Raw genomic sequence first — 24445 nt, forward strand, 5'->3', positions numbered from 1 at the left:
TTCCCCTGTCTACCTCAACGGGGATGAAGTAGAAAAGGTTGAGAGCTTCAAGTTTTTAGATATCTGGATCAACAACAACCTGTCCTGGTTCCCCCCATGCCAACACTATAGTTAAGAAAACCCACCAATGCCTCTACTTTCTCAGAAGACTAAGGAAATTTGGCATGTCAGCTACAATTCTCATCAAGTTTTACAGTTGCACCATAGAAAGCATTGTTTCTGGTTGTATGACAGTCTTGGGCAGAACAGGAGCCACATCAAGCTGTATGGAACTACAAAGGTAGCAAATGTAGTCCAATCCATCATGCAAACCAGCTTCCCATCCATTGACTGTCTACACTTCCCACTGCCTTGGCAAAGCAGCCAGAATAATTAAAGGTCCCACGCACCATAGACATTCTCTCTTCTACCTTCTTCCATCGAGAAATGGTTCGAAAGTCTGAGGTTACATACCAACTGACTCAAGAACAGCTTCTTCCCTGCTGCCATCAGACTTTTGAATGGACCTACCTTGCATTAAGTTGATCTTTCTCTACACCCTAGCTATGACTGTAACACTACATTCTCCACTCTCTCCTTCTCTATGAACGGTATGTAGCGCAGAAGAAACAATACTTTTCACTATGTTAATACATGTGACAATAAATCCAACTTAAATCATTAAATCAAAAGGGGAGAAAAGGTAAGGGAAGGGGGATAATGAGGACAAGAAATAAAAAGGTAGCGAACAGTAAAAAAAATTAAAGAAAATAGAATGAAAACAAAGGGGTCAGAGTGGGGTAGAGCAAATTCTTAAGTTGTCGAATTTGATGTTGAGACTGGAAGGCTATAACAAGCCTAACCAGAAGATGAGATGCTGTTCCTCCAGTTTGAAAGGAGTTTCACTGGAGGAACAGCATCCCATCTGGCTAGAAGCTTGTACATTTTACTGTACATTTGCAAAGATTTAGAGTTAACCCACAAAACAGATGGATCAAACTGTGATTCTAATGAGCTCAGTATGGCCTGGTCAACTAAAGATTCTTCATCAACTTTAACACAAACTGGATTAATTTTACACCAAAGAAAGTGACTATTGGTGGTGCTAGATATTGGATCTTTGCATTTATTTGCTAGGATAGAAGGGTCCTTATTGGCTTAATCCAGAGACAGTATCTGACAGTGCAGCACTCCATAGTAGCAGCCTTGATGGAGTATTTTCTAAATAAAGCGTTGCTACAAATTTGTTGTTGGGGTTTGAAAAGTTTGTACAGGTTTTTTTCTTGACCTAGATACATACTGCCCACGCTACGTTACAGTTCACATGGGCAAGACAGAAGGCTGGTTGTTTTAAAAAGTGCAGAAGGGGTCCCATTTCCAGGGCTTGTGGGAGGGGGCATCACATTATGCAAACCTCCCCCCCCCAAAAAAAAAATCATACTACCTAGCCCTTCTGCCCTACAAATCTCTCCAATCACATTGGCCAGCAGCTTCTGGGAGTAGGGGGCAGCTGGCACAGAAAGTCATCAGCAGCAGGATTTGAACCCACAACCATGGGGCTCAGAAGCCAAAGTACCATCTACTAATGCCACAACTGGCAGGCTTAAAGTCACATCTTTAATAACTGCTTCTTGAAGTTCATGAACCTGATTAATTCTACTGATCCAGAGATATTCTGTGGTAATAAATTCCTGGTTCACAAAGTAATCAGAAAACACAGATGCACAATTCATTCTCCTTTATTATAGGCATGGCTCTGAATACATCGATCTGAAATTGGATGCCAACAGGTCACGAAATTCCATCAGCTTCTTCTTAAAGAGCAGAAGTTGCTTGTTTACTCGAGCGCTCAGTCACTCTCGACACTGTTGTGAATTCTAATCTTTTTCATTGAAACTACTGCAATCACTATCAGTAGCGTCATTCCTATTATCCCACCAGCTACCAAGAGGAGAACTTTCAAATCTTGCCCTGTGGATACAAACAGGAACACACATTTGACGTAACTGGAGCCAATATCCATCACACAATCTGTTCAGATTATAAAACCTGCTTTTTGCTTCATCTCCCACTCAGTGACTATCTGTCATTTTATTCCCCTCCTGGCTGTGGCTTAGTTCAGCTTTCTCCTCCCAAGTCAGAAATGTTTTGGTCCCAAGTCCAAATGACAGACTTGATCACAGCGATCGAGATGGATACTCCAGTGTGGTACTGAGTGTGAGTGCTGTACTGTAGTCAGGCTCTGTATCTTCCAGAGAAGATATTAAACAAAATCTTTTGGTTCTCAAGGGGAAGATTTGACTGCAGTATTTCACTGAGGAGGAGAATTCTCCCCAGTTTCTTGACCTATATTTATCCCTCAAAAATATTGGTTTTTCAACACATTGCTGTTTGTGGGAGCGGTACTGTAACCAGTCCCAGACTAACCCTTTACTACACCCGACATTGGGAACTGGTTTTGAGAGACTAGAGTTTTACTGATGGCTCCAATCAGGATTTGTTCCTTGGTACTTACAGTTTGTTGTTGCAGCTCCTGGAGCTGTGACCCACAGGTCTATAGGTCCTACAGAGACAGAGACAATCATATTCATTGGTTCGGAGGCGGTTGCTGATACATCCCGTTCCAGTCGTTTGGGAATTTGGACAACCGGACATTCCTTGGAGGAAGAGAACATTCCCAACAATCAAAATAAACAAAAGCTTTCCAGATTGGAAGAGCTAACAAAACAATCCTGTTAATTTTGCTCCCTCTGGAGCTCTTTCAAGATATTCCTACAATCTTCTCTTTCAAGTATTTGTCCAATTCCCTTTCGAAGCTGCTATCGAATCTGTGCCCAATCAGATAGTGCTTCCCAAACCCAAACCGTTTGTAGTGTCAAAACATTTTCCCTTAGGTCATCTCTGCTTCTTTGCCAGTTAGTTTAGCAGTGCCTTTGAACATTCACCCATTGGGAACAATTGCACTTTTAATTTACTCTGTCTAAACCCTTCATGTTTTTAAATACTCCATACACCCCCCCCCCCCCCCCCCCATGCTGATACTGTAGTTAAGAAAGCCCACCAATGCCTCTACTTTCTTAGACTAAGAAAATTTGGCATATCAGCTATGACTCTCACCAACTTTTATAGGTGCACCATAGAAAAGGTTCTTTCAGGTTGTACAAGAGCTTGGCATGGCTCCTGCAAGAAAGGTCATGAATATAGCCCGATCCATCAGGTAAACCAGACTCTCATCCATTAACTTCCATGTACACTTCCTGCTGCCTCAGCAAGGCAGCTAGCATAATTAAGGACACCACGCACCCCGGACATTCTTCTGCCTTCTTCCATCAGGAAAAGGATATAAAAGTCTGAGATCACATACCAACTGACTCAAGAACAGCTTGTTCCCTGCTGCCATCAGATTTTGAGTGGACCTACCTCAAATTAAGTTGATCTTTCCTACACCCTAGCTATGACTGTAACACTACATTCTGCACTCCCTCCTCCTCTACGAAGAGTTTGCTTTGTCTGTATAGTGTGCAAGAAACAATACTTTTCACAGGATACCAATATGTGACAATAATGAATAAAATACTCCACAAACCAGGTTTTGCTACAGCTGTGACACCACATCTGGAATATTGTGTATTATTGTGTTAGAAGCAGCTCAGAGAAGATTCATTTGATTCACTTCAGAGATTGGAGGGGGGGAAGAATTATTTTCTGAAGGTTGAACAGGTCGAGTCTGTAACCATCACAGATAAGAGAAAGAGGTGATCGATCCTGAGGGAGCTCGACAGAGTGGATACTGGGAGGATGCTGCCTTGTGGGAGAGACTAGAACGAGGTGGGGGCGCAGTTTAAGAGTAAGGAGGTCTCCCTCGTAAGGCTGAGACGAGGAGAAATTTTCTGAGGGTTGTTGGTGTGAATTCACTTCCCCGATGAGCAGTGGTGACTGCATCAATGAACTTATTTAAAGACAGAGTTAAAGAGATTGCTGGGAGCCTGTACGACGCATGCAGGAAGATCCTTGATCTTATCAAATAGCAGAGTTGGCTCAAAGGGCTGGATGGTCTATCCTTGTTCCAAAGTTCCCATGATATCTCTAACCTGGTTACCATGGGGTATTTTTGGAATAGATAAACTTACCACAAAGCAATCAGTAGTCCCAACGTGGCATATCTTGGCCTGGCAGTGCAGATAGATGGGATGGTTTGCTAGTTCCACAAAGTGAAACATTTTGATGGAAAATCGGCTACTGCTGGAAGCACCGTTTACAGAATGCCATCGGAAAGTCTCATCATTGGGACAGCTAGTGAAAAAGCAACAAAAATAATGGTTTTAATAGATTACAGCACGTAGCAAGAGACTCAAAAATCACCTCATCCTTGACAATCCTGGAAAGGCAGAGGTCAAGTTATGGAACAAAACACTGTCCAGCACAGCATCAGGCCATTCAGCCCATCAACACTGTGCTGGTGTTTATGTTCCGCACAGACTCCTCTTAACCCTTCAAAAGATCTTTCTATTCCTTTCTCCCTTCTTGGAGTGATCTGTCCACCTCAACCACTCCCTGTGGCAGCAAGTTCCACATTCTGGTTCTCCTGAATTTTCTTGTATAGAGGGCCCCTTATTTTGGGCTCCCCCAACCACCCACGCTTCCCATCCCCTGGCCCCCCCAACAACCCACACTTCTCACCCTCTGCACCCACCCACCCCAATCTTCTTTACATCTATCCTACCTGATCTGTTCGTAAGTTTTGAAAGTTTGTATTCTACTTAAGTCAATGAACTGCTTTTGCAGTGTGGTCATTGTTGTAACGTAGGAAGTACAGAACTGTACAAAGCAAGATCCCACATTCAGCAATCTGAGTGTAACCAGACACCTGTTTTAATGATGTTTGTTGAGGGAGAACTTCTGCTTCTCTCGAAATAACGCTATGGGATCGGTCCTACTGGAAAGGCAGCAGCTCAGGCAGTGAAGCTAATAAAAATGTCAAAAATTCCATTTGACACTCATTGTTAATGGAATTGGAGTTTAAAAGTAGGGAGGTACTGCTGCAACTCTATAGGGCATTGGTGAGACCACATCTGGAGCACTGTGCACTATTTTGGGCCCCTTACTGGAGAAAGGATGTAAATTCATTAGACATGGTTGAGAGAAGGGCCATCAGTCTGCACTGACTCTGACAGGGTATCTTACCCTGGCCCTCTCCCTGTAACCCCACACATTTACCATGATCAATCCACCTAACCTGCACATCTTTGGAGTGTGGGAGGAAACTGGAGCACCAGGAGGAAACCCATGCAGACACAGGGAGAACATGCAAACTCCACACAGATTGCAACCCGAGGCCAGAATTGAACCTGCGTCCCTGGAGCTGTGAAGCAGCAGCGTTAACTACTGTGCAGATATTAAAGGTTGAGTCTTATGAACAGGAATTGGGCAGTTTAGGCCTGTACTGGCTGGAGTTAAGAAGAATGAGGGGAGATTTAATTGAGGAATACAAGATAGTAAAAGGGGAATGACAGGCTAGATGTACAGCAGATGTTTTCCCTTGTTGGGCATTCTAGAATGAGAGGCCATAGTTTTAGGATAAGGGGTAGAAGATTTAAAACAGAAATGAGGAGGTATTACTTCACATAAAAGGGTTGTGAATCTGTGGAATTCTCTATCCCGGAGTGCAGTGGGCGTCATGGAAGAACCAATCAAGAAACAATACAGTGACAAAAATTGTCTCTTCTAATTAATTTAAATTCACGCAGAGGTGATGGCCCAGTAATATTATTGCTAGACTACTTATCCAGAAACTCAGCTATTGCTCTGGGGACCCAGGTTTGAATCCTGTCACTGCAGATGGTGGAATTTGAATTCAATAATAAAAAAAATCTGGAATTAAGAATCTACTGATGACCATGGAACCATTGTCAGTGAGATGCTGTCTGGACTCAAAACATCAGCTCTTTTCTCTCCTTACAGATGCTGCCAGATCTGCTGAGATTTTCCAAAATTTTCTCTTTTGGTTTCATGGAACCATTGTTAATTGTTGGAAAAACCCATCTGGTTTACTAATGTCCTTTAGGGAAGGAAATCTGCTGTCTTTACCTGGTCTGGCCTACATGTGATTCTAGAGCCACAGCAATGTGGTTGACTCTCAACCGCCCTCCAAAAGCGACTAGGGTTGGGCAATAAATGCTGGCCCAGCCAGCGATGCCCATGTCCCACAAATGAATAAGAAAAAGATACATTTTAGGAAACAGATTATACAGAATTGGACTCCTCTGCATGTTCCAATGCAAGAATCATACGTCACTGAGGGAGGATATTCAGCCCATCATGCCCTGTGCCAGCTCCTTCAAAAAGGACAATCAAATTATCCACTCAATCCACCTCCTGACCCACTCATCCTCCACAAAGCTCCCAATTCTCTCCCCTTCCAGTATTTATCCATATCCCCTCAGCAGTCAGTGCAAAATTTGCTGCTTTAAGATAGATTCTCTGACTGTCAATCATCTTAAAACTGTATCTCTGTCTGTTACTGATCCTCCCAGCAGTGGAGATAGTTCTTCTTTCTTTACTCTTTCAAAACCCTTCACAGAATGGTGAAAGATCTGGGGTTCTCACTCAGACCTTTTCATTTCATTTCCAATACAAGTCGGAGAATATTTTACTCACCCGTCTTGAAGGAAGCGGAACATTCTCTTCCCTCCAGGGTCAGGTGTTGTTGTAGCCCAACAGGAAGCCACCTGCAGAACAAATGCAGCCTCGAAGCTCTGAGCTGGCCTGATCTCCAAATAGAGGTCATCGTTTAGCCAAATGGCTGGACTTGCTCCGTAAGCAGCCTCAGGGCTGAAAGTATCATCTTTGTAGAGAGACATGGCCAGGTGGAGATTCTCTTTATCGTACTGCACAATGGGCCTAAACATCCTTCAGAAAACAAACAAACATCAGGAGGAAAAAGGTTAAGGGCTTGTGATATCTTTGAGAGGTCATAAATAATAATTCTGGGGCCATAAATACATGACAGCCACTAACAAATATAGGCAATCCAGAGAAAATGTTTAAAACGTGGAATTCACCACCACAGGGAACAGCTGGAGGTGAATGGTTTAGAATTGAATCGTTTAAAGGGGAAGCTGGATAAACACATGGAGAAACGAGTATGTTGAGAGCTGGGTGGGTGATTGCTTTTCTTTCCTGACCTGAGCTGAGTCTTGCATCTACAAAGTACTTTTCATGACTATAGAACATCACAAAGTGCTTCACTGTATTTTAGAAACACACAGTCACTGTTGTAATTTAGGAAATGCAGTTGCCAGTTTGTACACAGCAAGCTCCCACTAACAACAATGAAACTAACTGGATCATCTGATTTTGGGATGTTAATTGCAGGAAAAGTATTGGCCAGGACACTAGGGAGAGCTCGTCTTCCAAATGGTCAGCATAGTGTTTTTAAAATCCACCCAAGGATAAACAGGACTTTAGTTTAACATCACCATTGAAAGATGGTGCAGCGCACCCTGAGCACATCTTGGGGCTCAATTCTCTGGAGCAGGATTTGATGGGGACAACCTTCTGACTCAAAGAGAGAGAGAGTGCTACCATCCAATCCATGGCAACACTAGTGTCTACCTAGCCTGCTGCTACACAAGGACTTTACCAACTCATCAGCTGCCCACCAGCCTGCATGGCCAAGACCACTGTGCCAAGGAATAACCGAGGCTCTGTGGCAGCAGGGATGGAACCAACACAGCACCACCATTAAAAACCACTTCCTCATTACAGATCCCACCCGTTTCAACTTGTCATACCAACACTGGGCATTCAACCATTTCCATACTGACCAAGGGCTTTGTGCAGTAAATGAGTACATGGGGAGCCTCGCAGGGAACCTGGAGTACAGCTCTGGTGCCCCTTAAATCAATGACTCACATCACTGAAGACAGCCCCCTAACAAGATTGTGGGAGGCTCAGAGCTCCATTTAGCCATTGATGACTGCACACATGAAAAAAAAAGAGTCCAGCACTGGCACAATGGGCCAAATGGCCTCTTTTGTGTTGTATCATTCTGTGGTTCTAGCTGCTTCCCAAAATCAATCAAGGCAGGATTATTTTGTTTATTAGTGTCATAAGTTGGCTTACATTAACACTGCAGTGAAGTTACTGTGAAAATCCCCTAGTCACCACACTCCAGTGCCTGCTTGGGTACGCTGAGGGAAAACTTAGCATGGCCAATGCACCTAACCAGCACATCTTTGAGGAAATCGGAGCACCCGGGAGGAAACTCACGCAGACACGGAGAGAATGTGCAAACTCCTCACAGACAGTCATGTAAACTGAGAATTGAACCCAGGTTCCCTGGCGCTGTGAGGCAGCAGTGCTAACCACACTGCCACCCCCAAGATTTGCAAAGATTATATTTACCTGATGAGTGGGGGAGCTTCAAGAGACATCTTCACCAAGGAGCTACGTAAATAGGCACATTTCACTTCAAATATTAGTGGCTCTTCTCGAATTATGGAAGAATCAGAATAGATCTCATTAATGATGTTGTGCTTAAATATTTTGTGCGTCTCATTTATCTACAGAAAGTGACAAAAGTGGTATTTTAATCTCTTTAGTTTGAAAGAAAGTTTGAGATTCATTATCACCAGTTTTGATTTTACATATTTACTCAAGCTTTAATAAAATCGGATTCTTTACAGAAATCTCTAGCTCAAGCTATTACAAATTTTGAATATTGAGCTAATCCCTTCACAGATTGCATCTCTCGATCCGATCCTGGAGATTGTGAAGGGGGATAAAGATCTTTCTTACCTGGAATTGGCCTCCACAGTAATCCTGGCTCTCAGTGATGGTGAAGGAGTAGTATTCTACCCCTTCTTTCACTGCACAGCTGCCATCATTCAAAACGAGATTTATCTGGGACTTCCCCTGATCCGCTAGAAATTCTTTTAACACAGTAATTTTCATTAAATCCATCCCACAACTTGCAAACACTCCGTGATCTACTGAGCAGAGAGAGAGAGAGAGAGAGTTTACTATCTTGCTGATGCCAGTCTGTTATGTACCATTCTGTTTCAACTCAATATCTCATTGCAGATATTCACTTTCTTCTTAAAAACTGTTAAATCTCTGATTTATTGCAGTTCTGATGAAACATCACTGACTTGAAACGTTAGCTATTCCACACACCCTTACTTCACAAATCTTTGACTTGTCACATGTATTGGTTTACAGTGAAAAATATTGTCTCTTACACACTGTACAAAGCATACTGTTCATAGAGAAGAAAACGAGAGCATAGAGAAGAAAACGAGAGCATGCAGAATACAGTGTTAGAGTCATAGGTAAGGTGTAGAGAAAGATCAACTTAACGTGAAGTAGGTTTATTCAGAAGTCTGACAGCAGCAGGGAAGAAGCCATTCGAGTCGGTTAGCATGTGACCTCAGACTTTTGTATCTTTTTCCCCAATGGAAGGAGGTGAAAGAGAAAAGGTCCAGGGTGTGTGGGGTCCTTGATTATGCTGGCTGCTTTACCGAGGCTGTGGAAGCATAGATGGAATCAGTGGTTTGCGAGATGGACTGGGCCTTGTTTACAACCCTTGCAGTCTGACCTGAGTATTTCCACGACTTTGTTTTTTCTTCGATTGCCAGCAATCCTCAGTATTCTGTCCAAGTGTTTTGTTTATGGAAACACTGTCCTAACACGCTCCAGATTTACATTAGCGTTTCAACTTCACATTGACCGAACAAGGGAACCATACCTTGACAAACACTCTCCTGATCACTTATTTGAAAGTATCCTTGGTGACAGATGCAGGTGAATGAATTCAAAGTATTGATGCAGTCCGATTTCACTGGGCAGTCACTAGTGGTCACATTTGCACATTCATCCTCATCTGAAACATATTGGTTTTAAATTTAAGCTCCACAGTCAAAAAATTATCCATTTTACCTGGTGACAGAGGAATCAAACAAAAAAAAAGGGCAAGGACAATCATGTTTTGTTTAAGATGCACAGACAAAACAGCACAGAACAAGAATGCAGCAAAGTGTGTTTAATATTCTAAATTGTAAAATCAAACACCGAGCCAAAAAGTAGGAGATAGAGTATTAGGACAGGTAATCAAAAGCTTGGTCAGAGATAGTGGATTTGAAAAGAGAGAAGGAATTGACTGCTTACCATTCCAGAATAGTGCACTGCCCACAGCCGACACATCAGAATCATTCAAGTCAGTCAGAAGGTGCACAAGACTGGAGAAGGTGGTATTGAATTGGACATCCACTGCGACATTCATCTCAACAGTGTTGTTACTTCGAATTAGATTCAACATCTCCACTTCCCCACCGGAGAATTGTCCAGAGCGCTGAAGCAACTGTAGAATCTGGGGGATTAGCACACACAAGTGTGTTGCATTACTAATTGTACCTGATGTTCAGAATACTTCACATTTTTCTGTCATTTATAATTAGTGCTAAAAGTTAATAAAGACTTACGTTTACATTACATGGACGAAGATGATGTCTTCAGACTCACCAAAATGTATAAAAACATCCTGCAACACTTACCTTTCAGGGGCAAGGTCTCAGTCCACATTCTACACTAAAAGGTGTGCAACCTGCATTCTGGGAGCTGCATGCGATCAATAGGGTTGTGAGTGCAGCTTACGTGACATTTTGTTGACCGTTGCCCACGGGCAGGGTTGCCACGTTCTGCGCAGCATTTCTGGTAGAACTGAAGTGATTTGCACAGAAAGTAAAGGCAAGTGAGGTACATGAAAAGTAAGGGCAAGTGAAGTGAGCTGTGTGCTGATTGCTCACAACACTGACAGAGCCGTGTGCGTCCAAAGTATCAATATTTCTTTTGTTTTTTTAAATCACATAAAGCTGATGACAGTTCCATTTATATATGAATGATTAAGCATTTTGGCATGTATTAAATGTATTTAATCTTAGTCATGGGGTCACGGTTAGTGAACAATCCCGATTTCAATCTTGCGACCCACTGAGGTGAAGGAGGGCCACTCACACGGCCTACTCACTAACCCAGGTTGCTCATCACTGTTCTGCCTAATGCATTAAAGTTTAATTTTCTGTTTGTATAATGGATGTATATTTCAATAAAATATTTCCAGGCTTTATGAAACATGGAGGTGAATGGTCAAATTCTAGTCCATTCTCCAGATACAAATAGCTTCCCTCAAAAGACTGGTTATAGAATGATAAAGGCCAACTAGCCCCTTATAACTGTATCAGCTGTCAAATCCCACTCGCCTCCTTTTCCCCCAGTAAGGTTTTTCCTTTTAAGTATTCGGGTGGCACAGTGGTTATCACTGCTGCCTCAGTGTCAGGATTCCTGGCTTGGGTCACTGTCTGCGTGGAGTTTGTGCATTCTCCCTGTGTCTATGTAGGTTTCCTCCCAGTGGTCCAAATGACATGATTAGATGCATTGACCCAAACAGGTGCCAGACTGTGGCGACTAGGGGAACTTCACAGTAACTTCTTTGCAGTGTTAATGTAAGCCTTACTTGTAACTAATAAATAAACTTTATTTTGTCTTCTATTCTGAAAGTTACTGTTGACTCTGCTTCCACCTTGGAACTTACCACCCAAAAAAAATTCTCTTCATCTCTACCTACTTGTTCTTTCATCAATCACCTTCACTCTGTATCCTCTGCCATTGGAAACAGCTTCTCCATCGTCACCAAGCCTCCTTAGGCAACACCGTCCAAACCCATGACTTCTGGCAGCTAGAAGGTCAAGGGCAGCAAATACCCAGGAACACCACTACCTGGAGGTTCTCTAAGCCAACATTCACCTCACATCCTCCATCACTAGGTCAAAGCCCTGGAACTCCCTCCTTAACAGTCCCGTGGATGTACCGACACCACATGGACTGTGATGGTTCAAGACAACACCTTCTCTTGGGCAATAAAGGCTGGTCCAGCTGCCAAGCCCACATCTAATAAACAAATTTTAAAAACCACCAAAACTCCACATATAATTTTCAGCCTCTTATTGAATTTTCCATTCAATGCTCCAAGGAGACCAATCTCAATTTCTTTAACCAAAGCCCCTCCAAGATTTTGCCAGGTTCAGAATTCACTTAAACCTTACCTTGGATTTGGCAATGGTTGCCAGTTTTATATATGGTCTTGAAGTTGGATCATTCATATAATTGGAAAACTTCCATGGAAAGTAAATGCGTAGATGCATTTTTTCTGGTGGCACCTTAGTGCGTTTAAAGAGTGGGTCTGCCACAGGACAACCTGAAGAATTCAAAAACAAATCCAAACATACTAATTTAGCAAAATGCAGGCACTTTAAACCAAGACTGTGGTAGCTTGCTCAAGAAATTGGTTCCTTTTCATCTCCCGGTTTTTTGCCTCCTTTGTGGCAATTATACAGTGCAGAGGGAGGCCATTCAGCCCATCAAATCCATTCTGGTTCTTCATAGAGTAGATAATCTAGTCAGTTCCATTCCCCCTCCTTCATACCCATAACCCTGCAAGTATATTTCTTTTGGTTGCCCATTCAGTTTCTACGGAATATCATTCCTAGTCCCTTGCTTCCACCACCCTCATGGGCAAAGAGTTCAAGGTTATTTGCATTTGTTGTATTAAAAAGCTCACCTCACCTTCCCCCCTCCTTCCTTGCATCACCTGCCCAATCCTTAAATCTGCATCTGTTGCACAGGAACGTTATCCAAAAAGCTGTTCTCTTTAATGGCTTGTCAGCTGTTAAATTGTAGGAATTTGCAGACAAAACCAGTGTTGTCCTTCTGCATCACCCTTTTTACATTTCATCAGCAGTAAGTGCACAATGTGGCTTTAACTAATTAGTGAATGCTCATTCCATTCCCCTGTCGTGAAGCTGTACACATCTGTTTTTGGACTAGGTAGGGAGCAAAGAGCCATTTATGGGATCTTGCTGTGCGCAAATTGGCCGTAGTTTACTACATTACAGCAGGGGCCACACATAAAAAGCACTTCACTGGCTGCAAGATGCTTTGGAACATTTGGAGGCTGTGAAGACTGCATCATAAATGGTTCCAGGAATGGGGATTGAAGTTACTTCAGGTTGGAGAGCCATAAGATACCTACAGTGCAGGAGACTGCCATTCGGCCCATCAAATCTGCACCAACTCTCCAAGAGAGAGTACCTCATCCAGCTCACTGCCCATAACCCCATGCATTTCCCATGGCCAATCCACCTAACCTGCATATCTTGGGACTGTGGGAGGAAACTGGAACACTCAGGAAACCCATATAGATGTGTGGACAGCACGGTGGCACAATTCCTGGCTTGGGTCACTGTATGTGGAGTCTGCACACATTCTCCGTGTCTGCATGGGTTTCCTCTGGGTGCTCCAGTTTCCTCCCACAATACAAAGACGTGCTGGTTAAGCTGATTGGCTACGCTAAATTGTCCCTTAGTGTCCCGGGATGTGTGTTAGAGGGATTAGCAGGGTAAAAATGTGGGGTCCCAGGGATAGGGCCTGGGTGGAGCTGTCGTCAATGCTGACTTGATGGGCCGAATGACCTCCTTCTGCACTGCAGGGATTCTATGGCTCAGGGAGAACGTGCAGACTCCACACAGATAATGACCCGAGGCTGGAATTAAACCTGGATCCCCGGTGCTGCTAACCACTGTGCTGCCCTGCTGAAGCTGCGGTTTTTGTTGGTAAAAGCTGGTTAGGAGGCATTTAAAAATCATGAAAAGTTTAGAGAGAATAAACAAAGCAAACTGGTTTCCAATGACTGGTCAATCACCACAAGACAGAGATTTAAGATTATCATAAGTAGTAACAAAAAGAGGACAAGTGAAGAAATGTATTTACTCAGCAACTGATTAGGTTTTGGAATATACAGTGGAAGCAGGTTTAGTAGTCGTCTTGAAAGGGAATTGTGTAAATACCTGGATAGGAAAGTTAGGTAAAGGGGAAAGAGTGGGATAGTGAGACTGCCTGGATTGGCTGTTGAGAGCTAGAGCAGAATGGATGGGCTGAATGGCCTGTTTCAGTGCTGCACTATTCTTTGGTTCCATAAAAGTGCATTTTTAAAAAAAATTTCGGATACCAGTTATTTCCATGCCACGGATTTGAAGTTTTGTATTAATGTTATGTTACCTGTGTACTCGGTCCTGGTGATAGCTTCACTCTTCCAGCTTCCACAAACTGCTTCAAACACGTACTGATATTGAGTGCAAGCGTTCAGACCCAGTGCTCGGTAATAACTCTTCCTGGTGAAAACTGTTAACACGTTGTCAATATGGATCCGAATACCATGGAGTACTGGTGGGGAATCCCAGGAGAAAAAGCCTCCATCGGCAGTTTTCAGGTAGAACAGGTCAGTGATTACCTCTGGAGCTGGCAAGAGAGATGCAGTGAATGAAGAAAAGTCCCATAATATTTCCAAATTCTAGAAACGCCCCCCCCCCCCCCCCCCCGGCTTTAAGCATGAATCTTGGATTCTTCTACATTGCAGTGTTTAAAAATCAGATGGTATAAGCCTGTTCCACAGTTTCCAACATTTAGTATGGAATAGCAGTGGCTGCCTGGAATATGCAGCACATCAGGTAACACCCAAAACATATTCCCGCCCCCATAAACTGTGTAAAATAGGGGTCTGGCCACATGCATTATTGCCCATACCAATTCTGTCAGGATGCAGCAAGGGAGGTGAGTAGAATGGGTTGTAACAAGTTTTCCTGCAAACTTTTTGCTGCATTTTACCTCAAGTGCTTCAGGACATCCTGACATCAGGAAAGGCACAATTTAAATGCAAGTTTGCTTCACTGTAGAGCTAAGGACAAGGGTCCAACATGAAAAACAAAACACAGAAACCAACTTGTATGTTTTAGAGCTCATTTAAAAACAGATACAGACCTGTTGCCACAGTAATTGTCCTCACATCGGCCACTGCACCAGTCCTGCAAACTGCCTCCAGTGTTAAGGTTTCCTGGGTACAAGGTTTGAGGCCAGTTGAAACGTACTTGGTGTGTCTTTGGGCGTGATGCAGGGATCCATTTCTGTAGATGTAGAAGAGGATTCCTGATAGATCACCCGTCACTGACCAGGATACAGTGTACCCGTCAGTGGAACCAGCAGTCTGAGCAAGTTTGACAAACTTCACTGGAGCTGCGTAGGGAAAGCGATGGAAAAGAAAAACATTCAATTAGTGATGCAGTAGTTGTTATGCGATAAAAACTCTGCACCAGGTATACAAGGAACTATAAAACGTTGTGAATGGAGCCCAATCCATCGCACAAACCAGCCTCCCATCCATTGACTCTGTCACCACTTCCCGCTGCCTTGGCAAAGCGGCCAGCATAATCAAGGACCAGTGCACCCTGAATATTCTCTCCTCCACATTCTTCCATCAGGAAAAAGGATAAAGCCTGAAGTCACGTGCCAACCGACTCAAGAACAGCTTCTTCCCTGCTGCTGTCAGTCTTTTGAATGGACCTACCTTGCATTAAGTTGATCTTTCTCTGTACCCTAGCTATGACTAACACTACATTCTGCACACTCTCCTCGATGAACGGTATGCTTTGTCTGTATAGTGTGCAAGAAACAATACTTTTCACTGTATGTTAATACATAACATAAGAACATAAGAATGACAATAATAAATCATGTAAAAAGGAAAGAAGCTTGTAAAATTATGCAATCTCACATTTCCCAATTCGATATCTCTAAAATGCAGTCACAATGGTAACTTAGGGAAATGGAGCAGGAAAACTGTGTACAGCAAGATCCAACAATGAGCAATGTGATAATAGACAATCCCTTTAACTGCTGCTGGTTCAGGGATAAATATTGGTCAAGACACAAGGGCGATTCAACAAGAGTTTTGCAGAATCTTTTACATTCACCCGAAAAGGTCAAACGCAGCCTTAGGTGCTGTCAACATTAACCTTCTACAGTGCAGAGTTCCCACAGTACTATCCTAGGTGTGTCAACCAAGATTCCTGGGCTCAAATCTCTCGAGTGAGGTTTGATCTCAGGATGTTGAGCGTGCTACCCACTGAGCTACTAGGCAGTCATAGCACAAGGAGCACAAGATTTTTCAGTCTACCCAATCTCTGCTTCAGAGCCAATAAAATTCATCTCTCTTTTCTCTGCCCAATCAGGAATTGGTGCAATTACTTTGAATATTCCCAAGACCAGTATTTAATGCACAAAAGAGCAGTTTATTCCAGAACTATTCCAAATCTGACAAGTGAACCTTGACATTGAAATGTGTTTATTTTGGATTGTCAGTATAGGATAATTCAATTTCATTTCCACAAATCAAAACAATGGCAGAATTAATCTGAATAAAAAAAGAGGTATTGCAAATAAAATGACAGGAATTGGACAATATTAAAAACAATCTACACATTCAAAATCAATAGACAAGCACGTTACATTTAATTACTAACCATTAGACTTCACCTTGTTGGCATGTGTAATTAATAAGGTTAGCATATTAAATTGTACTGTATATGAGCTTAGTGATGAAAGATCTTAATTTTTCTGTAGTATTAGGATGATTCGTGAATTTTGTGCTTGAGTCTTAAAGTTGACACATCCAGCTGCCAAATACTGTGATATGACTTAAGTTATGGTCAGAGGAGCAGGTGTTCCAAGATCTTTGGTCAGAAAAATCATGGTTAGTAGGGATGCCAAGGCTGCAAAGCCAATTGACACAATTTTTGGGGGGGGTGGGTGGGGGGGGGAAAGAAGAAGAACCAGGATCACACTTCCCAGTGGTCGTACAGTGGCACAACAGTTAGCACTGCTGCCTCTCAGTGCCAGGGATCTGGGTTCGATTCCCGGCTTGGGTCACTGTCTGTGTGGAGTCTGCACATTCTCCCTGTTTCTGCGTGGGTTTCCTCCAGGTGCTCGGGTTTCCTCCCACAGTCCAAAAGATGTGCTGGCTAGGTGCATCGGCCGTGCTAAATTCTCCCTCAGTGTACCCGAACAGGCGTTGGGAGTTTGGCGGCTAGGGGGATTTTCATAGTAACTTCACTGCATTGTTAATGTAAGCCTTCTTGTGACTAATAAATAAATAAACTTTTTAAATAAAAGAGTTGCAAAGTTTGGTTAGAGGTTATGATGTGGATTCATGCCAAACTATCTGTAACCCCTATGACTTGCCTGGGCTTGCAAGATCTCTAACTGTCCTGGCTGGAGACAGTACGCGCCTCTTTTAGGCCCGGCTCGGGCATGACCAGAAATTTCCACCCCAGGTCAATGGAGATTTCTGTTGTCGGAACCTCGCTGATTCCATGGCAGTGAGGGGAGAGAGTTCTGGCCAATGAGATTGTCCCTTAAGTCTTCTAAACTCAAGGGAGTACAGGCATTGTCTATGCTGCCTTTTCCACACAGCATAACCCTTTTAACCCAGGGTTCATTCTGCAGCTTTTGCTTGACTCATTTTCAAGGAGTGCCATGGATCAATTTACCTGTATAGGCCACCACAAAGATCCCCGCACTTTTCTTCATCCCAGCAGCTTCACACACTGTCACGAGGGAAACATTCACCTTCTGGCAAGCTGGCAGTCCGTCAATAAGGAACGTTGTCCCACTTTGTGTCAAACTGTATGACTGAAGTAATGGGTTGGAGACTCCCCCCTTCTGTCCGAGCGTGTGGACATCCAGCTGGAACCAGTCAAAGCTTCCCAAGGCTGGCTTATCCCAGCAAACAGTAATGCTATTAGCACTCCAAGTTATTATGGTTAGGTTGGTAGGTGGCATGGGATCTACACAAGAAAAGAATTAGAACATTCATTCAGCTTTAAATATTCCATTTGGAATTGCATTACGTTTAGACAAGAATCTTGATTCATTCAACTCTTCAAACAACAATGACAAGTGGAAAGCAATCTCTTACAAAATATGGAAGACATTGTGTACCTTTAAAGAAGTGTTTTTTTTATAAATCATGATCTCTGCAGCTCAGTCCATGTTTATTATGCTCACAGCCTGAGGTGATGTCATTGTTCGAAGGAAGAAAAGAAAACTGTGGGCAGGTCAGGTGACAGGAGTTCAGTTTCAGTTCTGGGAGTTAGAGATTAGAAACATCAAGCTGAGAGAGAAAACTCTCCCCCTCTGCGTTTTTTTGAAATTCTATTGCTTTTCTGAAAAGTGAAAATCTGTTGTTGGGGGCTGGACCAGAGTGTCTGTTGTTTTGGGAGGCTGTCTTGTCTTCAACTTGTGCTGAGTGAATTAAGAGAGTTTTCAATTCTTCAATCCAAGGACTCAATTTCCAGTATCACGTGAACATTAGTCTGTGCTTTGTTACACCTATGAAAAGGGTCTTTTATATATGGGATTGGTTTGATTGGAACATTGTAGATATCTTTGTTAAGGGTTATACATCATGATTCTTTGTTTCTGGTTTGTAAAAGTAATTTTCTTACCACACATATTAACCATCATCTTAAATAAAACTTTATTTGATAAAAACTCCCTAATGGGTCATTTGAATCATACCTGAAGTGAAACATCCCACGCTTATCCTAGGCAAATTCAAAATGCAAAACTTATGATTCAGGCAGGCTCCATAAAACATTTCAGAGTTTCTAATCTGAACCATAACATATTTGGCATGCCAAATAAAAAGCAACCAACATCTTTGATAAAATATTTCAATATAGGTCAATTCTTTGCCTTGATCAGATGTGCATTCGTCCAGAAAGAGGAGATGAGCATTTTAAGTGTGCAGGGGGTAAGTGACCTGTAGGTATCACAGGATTTGGTGTGCCTCATTACTCTTAAAATCAAGTTAATTCTGTTCCAAGTTTCATTTAAATTTTGTTAAAATTTACAGTCAACTAATTGTGCCACTTTAATGAGGGGCATTTACTACCTTTCTAACTAAATGACGTCAATGATTGTTAATTAGCAGTAAAACATAAGAAGCAATTTCCACAACAGCAGATTTGACCGCTGTCAGTGTTGGCAGCTCACTGAGCCCTTTCTGCATCCTGGGAAGTTCAATAATGACAACCACAAATAGCACAATTTGGTCACAACTCTCCTACGTAAAGAGGATGTAAATCAATGTCTGATTATCACTATGTCATTGTGTGGAAATTGGATGAACAAGTGTGCTCAGGTCATGGGGAAGGGATGTAAAACACTCATATCAGTAGTGGAAGATTCTGAACTTTTATATAATCGGACCGTAGACATTAACAGCACAAAGTTAGGCTAATCAGCCCGTTGCTATTGTGTTTTATATTTCAAAACTCGAGTTATCTCTGCGTGGCTGGGTGTGTGTAACAGGTTTCATTGACAGCTTTTAAATTCTCTACTCAATGATTCTAGTTCTTTTTGTAGTTTGTTTACATTTCTCAGAGTCCACACCCAGATTACCAATCAAGCACAGTGGGCATCAATATTAAACAGACTCCCATAGGAAAAAAAAATTACAATTTGTCAATCCTTTTCTAGAACAATCAGATTCTCTTTCCCTATGGCTCTCGATGGCACATTATTGGGAAAGGCCACAGAAATAGATGCTTTGTTTCTAGATGTCTCAATTGCTAGTTTCTAATCCTCTGCCACTAAGAATTGCTGAATTTAGATGTAATGTTTCTGCTATTTGTATCTGGTGGAGTGATGACCCTTTGTTAATTAGTGTTGCAGCTGGTTAATTAGTTAGTTAGTTATCTTCAGTTGAAATCAACATTAGAAAATGTGTGAACTGATGAGCCTGCTTACCAAGTCACTGACTTGACCTGAGTAATAGTCAATTTCGATAGAGATGAAGGAAATAGCCTGGAAGATGATTGGTACAGAAGGATTTCTTCAGCAATGCTGAAAACGTTCATATCATATAACCAGCATCATTTAGTCTGTGCAGGACAATTAAAGACAGATGTCTCTGCCTAGGTGGGAGAAAACATAGGGGAGGCAATGGCCTAGTGGTACTATCGCTAGACTATTAATCCAGAACCGGCCAGGCAGATGATGGAACGTGAATTCAATAATATTGGAACTAAGAATCTACTGAAACCATTGTTGATTGTCAGAAAAACCCATTTTGTTCACTACTGTCCTTTAGAGAAGGAAATCTGCCATTCTTACCTGGTCTGGCCTACGTGTGACTTCAAAACCACAGCAATGTGGTTGACTCAACTGCCCTTGGGCAACTAGGAATGGTCAATAAATGCTGGCCAGCCAGTGATGCCCATGTCTCATGAATGAGTAAAAAAAAAATCCCAGCTGCGATTTTAATACTGCGACCGAACAACATGAAAATCTTGAGTTCAGGATTGGCACAGTCGACTGGGAGTAAATGGGTTGTTGCAGACAAGACAAGTCAATGAATTTTTGAATTCTATAAGCTACATGATCCATTGAAGGAAACCTGGCGATGCAGGGGCGGATACTTAGTGTGGGATTTTCTGTGCTCCCACAGCATGTTTTGTAGTGGCAGAGACAGCCCGCCATTGGTTATTGACAGGATCAGAAGATCCCATCACTGTCAATGGAGTTTCCCATTCAATGCCGTCCCCACCACCAGGATTCCCAAGTGACAGGACCAGAAGACCCCACCGGTGAGAACAGCCAGAAAATTCCAGCTCTGGGGTTTACAGTTATACAGACCTCAGGAAATTCTTTTATCTAATAAAATCTCTGGATATTTTAACTTCATGTCCTTATTCTGAATAAATCCTAAGTAAACAAAACATTACCATTATCAATATTGTATTCCAAAGGTTTAATCACTCAACCCAATTTTTCTGCATCAAGAAAGCTTGACACAAACTTCACTCATCCAATTAAATAAATATTGGTTTCCGATTTATTCCAGAAAGTTCCATGTTAATGGTGATGTCCATAGTTAGCTTGAATACATGTTTGTAGGATGGTGACCAAGTTGGGAGAGAAGTTTTAGTGCTCCATAACACCACCCAATGACCAGAATCTGAAACTTTTAAGTGTTGATGGAAAAAAGTGTGACAACAGATTTGTAGACAAGACATGCAAGATTTATGGCTAACTGTAAAGTTTATCAAGAACCAGTACCTGTTATGGTCACAGCACATATGTCATGGCATCCTGCAACATTCAGACATGCAATGTAGCGTTTGCATGGCATTAGACCTGTGATTTCATGGTTCTGCTCTTGAACAATCTCCTGTGATAAGTTGTTGCCATCCTCATCGAATAATAGAAGGGTGCAAAGAGAATCCTTAAGGAAACAATCTTTGAAATCCCAGGAGAGACTCAGAGAGGAAGTGTTAACTGCCCTGATCTTCAAGGGAAATTCCTTGGTAAGAACTGCAAGATTGAATCAAAGTTAAAGTTAAAAGAGTTAAAGTTTATTTATTAGTCACAAGTAAGGCTGATATTAACACTGCAATGAAGCTACTTAAAATTCCCCTAGTTGCCAAAGTCTGACACCTGTTTGGGTCCATGCACCTAACCAGCACATCTTTCAGACTATGGGAGGAAACCTGAGCACCTGGAGGAAACCCACACAGACATGGGGAGAACATGCAAACTCCACACAGACCGTGACCCAAGCCAGGAATTGAACCCAGGTCCCTGGCACTGTGAAGAAGCAGTGCCAACCATTGTGCCATCCTTTTATCAATTTAGTGGTTAGTTTTACTTGTCAGCAGAAGTGGTCACAGAGAAAAAAAAATGACTCGATGTTTTCTCCATGAAACACCCATTGGGGAAAAAAAAAAATCATGTCTTTCAAAATAATGCTGCTTATATAAAAGATCATAAGTTCATCTTTGGATTAAGCCTAATTTCTTCCAAGAATGCAGCTGACCTGCATTGTACTGGAGGAAGATGTGTTTTAAACTGTAATAATTTTACTGGAGATCACATGACACAGCCAACTTTTTAAGTTTTGAAGTCACTGGGGAGTAAGCTGAGAAATGAAGGCTGTCCTAACTGATTCTCTCTCTCTCTTTGTCTTGCCTGAAATTGAATGTGGCTATCAACCAGAGAGCCAGTTGAGAACTTCCTCACTTCTACCGGCCCATCATTTCACAAGAAAGTCCAGATCAATAGTGTACTGTTGTACCCTGTGTACTTTATCCTTTATTTTATACCACCTATCCTGTAAAGCCCATCTCTGAACAGACACAGAATTTGGTGCATGCATCTCAGTGCACACACCTGACTGCACATCTGTGCTGGGGAATTCATTTTAGAAAGAGGTGGATAGTTATACTTCCTGAGTACATTTGTGTTAACAAGTCCTTGCTTGTTCAGAGGAAGTTTTATTATAAATTGATAAGTTTGTTCTTCATTGAAAGGCGCCATTTCTTATTCTGGGTACCAATAGCGAAGGTAAATCATTGATGATTGAGAAAATAAATGTTTAAACTAATGGTACAGCCTGCTGAGTAATGGGACTAGGTAATATTGTGCTCTTTTTGCATCCCAGCACAACACCCATAAACATGGCATTACAAACTTAATTATATATTTCATAAAGATTTTGATAACTGTTTTTCTCTCCACAAATGTTCCCTGACCTGAATGTTTTCAATAATTTCTGTTCATACTTTTTGGCATTCAGCTTTTACAGAATTGCTTAGTAGTACAAAACTTCAATATGGCTTTAAAGAGAGATACGTTGGCAAACCTTTATGTCTTGCACTCATTAGGACCAATGCAAGAATTCCAAATTTCAAACTGTCAAATTCACAATGTGGCTTATTTAGACTTGCTGGAAATGACATACTCAGGGATCCATTTACTCAAATGAAAGGAATATGTTCAAATTTTGTACCTTTTTTGAATTACCCAGGAGTTTGGGGAGCCTATAGTTTCTTGCTGCCTTCAAAATGGCAAAACCTCACCAATTAGAGCGGATTATTTACCAACCAATCGGCAACCTTTTTCCTACAGTATAAATTGCTGTGACCTTTGGAAATGAGGCATTCTTGCATTTGTACTGATGAGTGCAAGACAAAAAAAAAAACACTTTGGCAGCATGTTGCTCTTTTCAGCTTTTAAAAGATGTTAACGCAAAAGTATATACTTCACCTAATGCCAGAGCTTCACCATCTGCCTCAGAGAGATAAAACATTTCTCCCTGACAACCCAGTCTGATGTTCCTTTGGAAATGGAAGCTTAGTTCAGAATCTTCCATTCTCTAGAAAAGAAAGACAGCATTGATTGAACGTCATTAAAGCCCATAATAAAATGGGAAACCCATCTCATTCTATCCAACTTCCAATTCATTCAACACTTGCCACTTACCAAGTTAGCTGTATGAATGGGGCCCATTTCTGCACCACTTCCATTTGAGGACACCACTTGTAGATGTGGAGGACCTCAACGTCATTACAAAAAGGAAAAAAAATTAACAATGATTTGAAATATTAACATTGAAAGTCTATCAAATAGCATGTTAACCTTAAATGTAACAAAAGAGTAATACAAGGAAGGATGGGAGGGGGCTTGTGCACATCAAAGACCAGCATAGAGCAGTTGGGCTGAATGGTTTGCTGTCATTTTGACATGATCCCAAGTTATCCAGCATATTCCAAGAAAGAAAGGAATTACTTTTCTTCAGTTCATGCCAGGAAATAGTATGTCTTCAATCCTTTATAGGTTGTCTCATCCCAGCTTCAGGATGTCCCAGGATTCACAGTAAATCCAACCATTTGTAGAAGGCACGATGGGCATTAATACAATTTTCCCATAATACTGTTGGGGGCCATGATGGGAGTGGCACAATGGTTAGCACTGCTGTCTCAAAGTGCCAGGGACCCAGGTTCAATTCTGGCCACTGTCTGTGCAGAGTTTGCACACACTCCCCACGTTTGTGTGGGTTTCCTCTGGGTGCTCCAGTTTCCTCCCACATTCTAAAGATCTGCGGGTTAAGTTGATTGGACATGCTAAATTGACCCTAGAGTCAGGAGGATTTGCGGGGTAAATACGTGGGGGTTACAGGAATAGGAACTGGGTGGGATTATGGTCAGTGCAGACTTGATGAGCTGAATGGCCTCCTTCTGCACTGTAGATTCTATTCTGTGACAGACCCGAAAGAGCAAAATAGCTAACGTTTCAAATTTACAAAATACTGGAAGATTCCACTTAGCAACTGCCTCTCGGAATCGTTGACAGTAGCATCCCCAGAATCTCATCACTGATGTGGTTGCACTTTAACAAGTCTTGACCGAAGTACCTTGGGTTGTTAGTGCAATATAAACGCAAGTTGTCATTGTTTATATCATGAACCAAAATCATGGGACAAAATTTCCTGTTTCTTGGAGATGGTTGGCTAACTGGGTGCAAGGAAGAAAATTGGCCAGGGAGGATTGCAGACCAGTAATGACAGATATTTGATGCCTATCCATTCATTGTAAATGGATAAAAGATTTGACTGGCTTCATGACTGGGCTGTAATACTCACTGCTTGATTTTCCCTCCATACATGGGTGACTGCAAGGCACGGGCAGGGCAAGACATAGTTCATTAACAAAACACAGACTGTCAAAACACAGAAAAT

The 24445-nt window shown here is 42.1% G+C and overlaps 2 protein-coding genes across 2 annotated transcripts; both read right to left on the minus strand.

The window, feature by feature from the left end:
• Positions 1 to 1819: 1819 nt before the first annotated feature.
• Positions 1820 to 12222, minus strand: LOC145344569 (pancreatic secretory granule membrane major glycoprotein GP2-like). Its single transcript, XM_080191766.1, has 9 exons — positions 12081 to 12222; positions 10147 to 10348; positions 9728 to 9862; positions 8779 to 8972; positions 8386 to 8543; positions 6637 to 6888; positions 4110 to 4272; positions 2495 to 2636; positions 1820 to 1950 (listed from the first exon to the last, which is right to left on the minus strand). The coding sequence occupies exons 1-9, from the start codon at positions 12177 to 12179 to the stop codon at positions 1829 to 1831; spliced, it is 1467 nt and encodes a 488-aa protein (XP_080047892.1). The 5' UTR covers positions 12180 to 12222; the 3' UTR covers positions 1820 to 1828.
• Positions 12223 to 14044: 1822 nt separating this feature from the next.
• On the minus strand, positions 14045 to 23217 carry LOC145344380 (uncharacterized). Its single transcript, XM_080191507.1, has 6 exons — positions 23191 to 23217; positions 22975 to 23083; positions 20989 to 21243; positions 17415 to 17711; positions 14851 to 15102; positions 14045 to 14331 (listed from the first exon to the last, which is right to left on the minus strand). Exons 1-6 carry the CDS (start codon positions 23215 to 23217, stop codon positions 14045 to 14047), a joined length of 1227 nt encoding a protein of 408 aa, XP_080047633.1.
• Between the last annotated feature and the right edge of the window lie 1228 nt (positions 23218 to 24445).

The sequence above is a fragment of the Carcharhinus amblyrhynchos genome, chromosome 6, assembly GCF_965287045.1.
Source record: "Carcharhinus amblyrhynchos chromosome 6, sCarAmb.v2.hapA, whole genome shotgun sequence".
In the NCBI taxonomy this organism is placed as follows: Eukaryota; Metazoa; Chordata; class Chondrichthyes; order Carcharhiniformes; family Carcharhinidae; genus Carcharhinus; species Carcharhinus amblyrhynchos.

Coding starts and splice junctions, on each gene's coding strand:
- LOC145344569 (XM_080191766.1), bottom strand. CDS start 12,179: ATGCATCTACGCATTTACTTTCCATGGAAGTTTTCCAATTATATGAAT. Junction 10,349..12,080: donor CAACCATTGCCAAATCCAAG/GTAAGGTTTAAG, acceptor CTAATCCCCCAG/ATTCTACAGTTGCTTCAGCG. Junction 1,951..2,494: donor AGGAGCTGCAACAACAAACT/GTAAGTACCAAG, acceptor TTGTATCCACAG/GGCAAGATTTGAAAGTTCTC.
- LOC145344380 (XM_080191507.1), bottom strand. CDS start 23,217: ATGGGCCCCATTCATACAGCTAACTTG. Junction 23,084..23,190: donor CCATTCATACAGCTAACTTG/GTAAGTGGCAAG, acceptor TTTCTTTTCTAG/AGAATGGAAGATTCTGAACT. Junction 17,712..20,988: donor ATGTGCTGTGACCATAACAG/GTACTGGTTCTT, acceptor TTTCTTGTGTAG/ATCCCATGCCACCTACCAAC.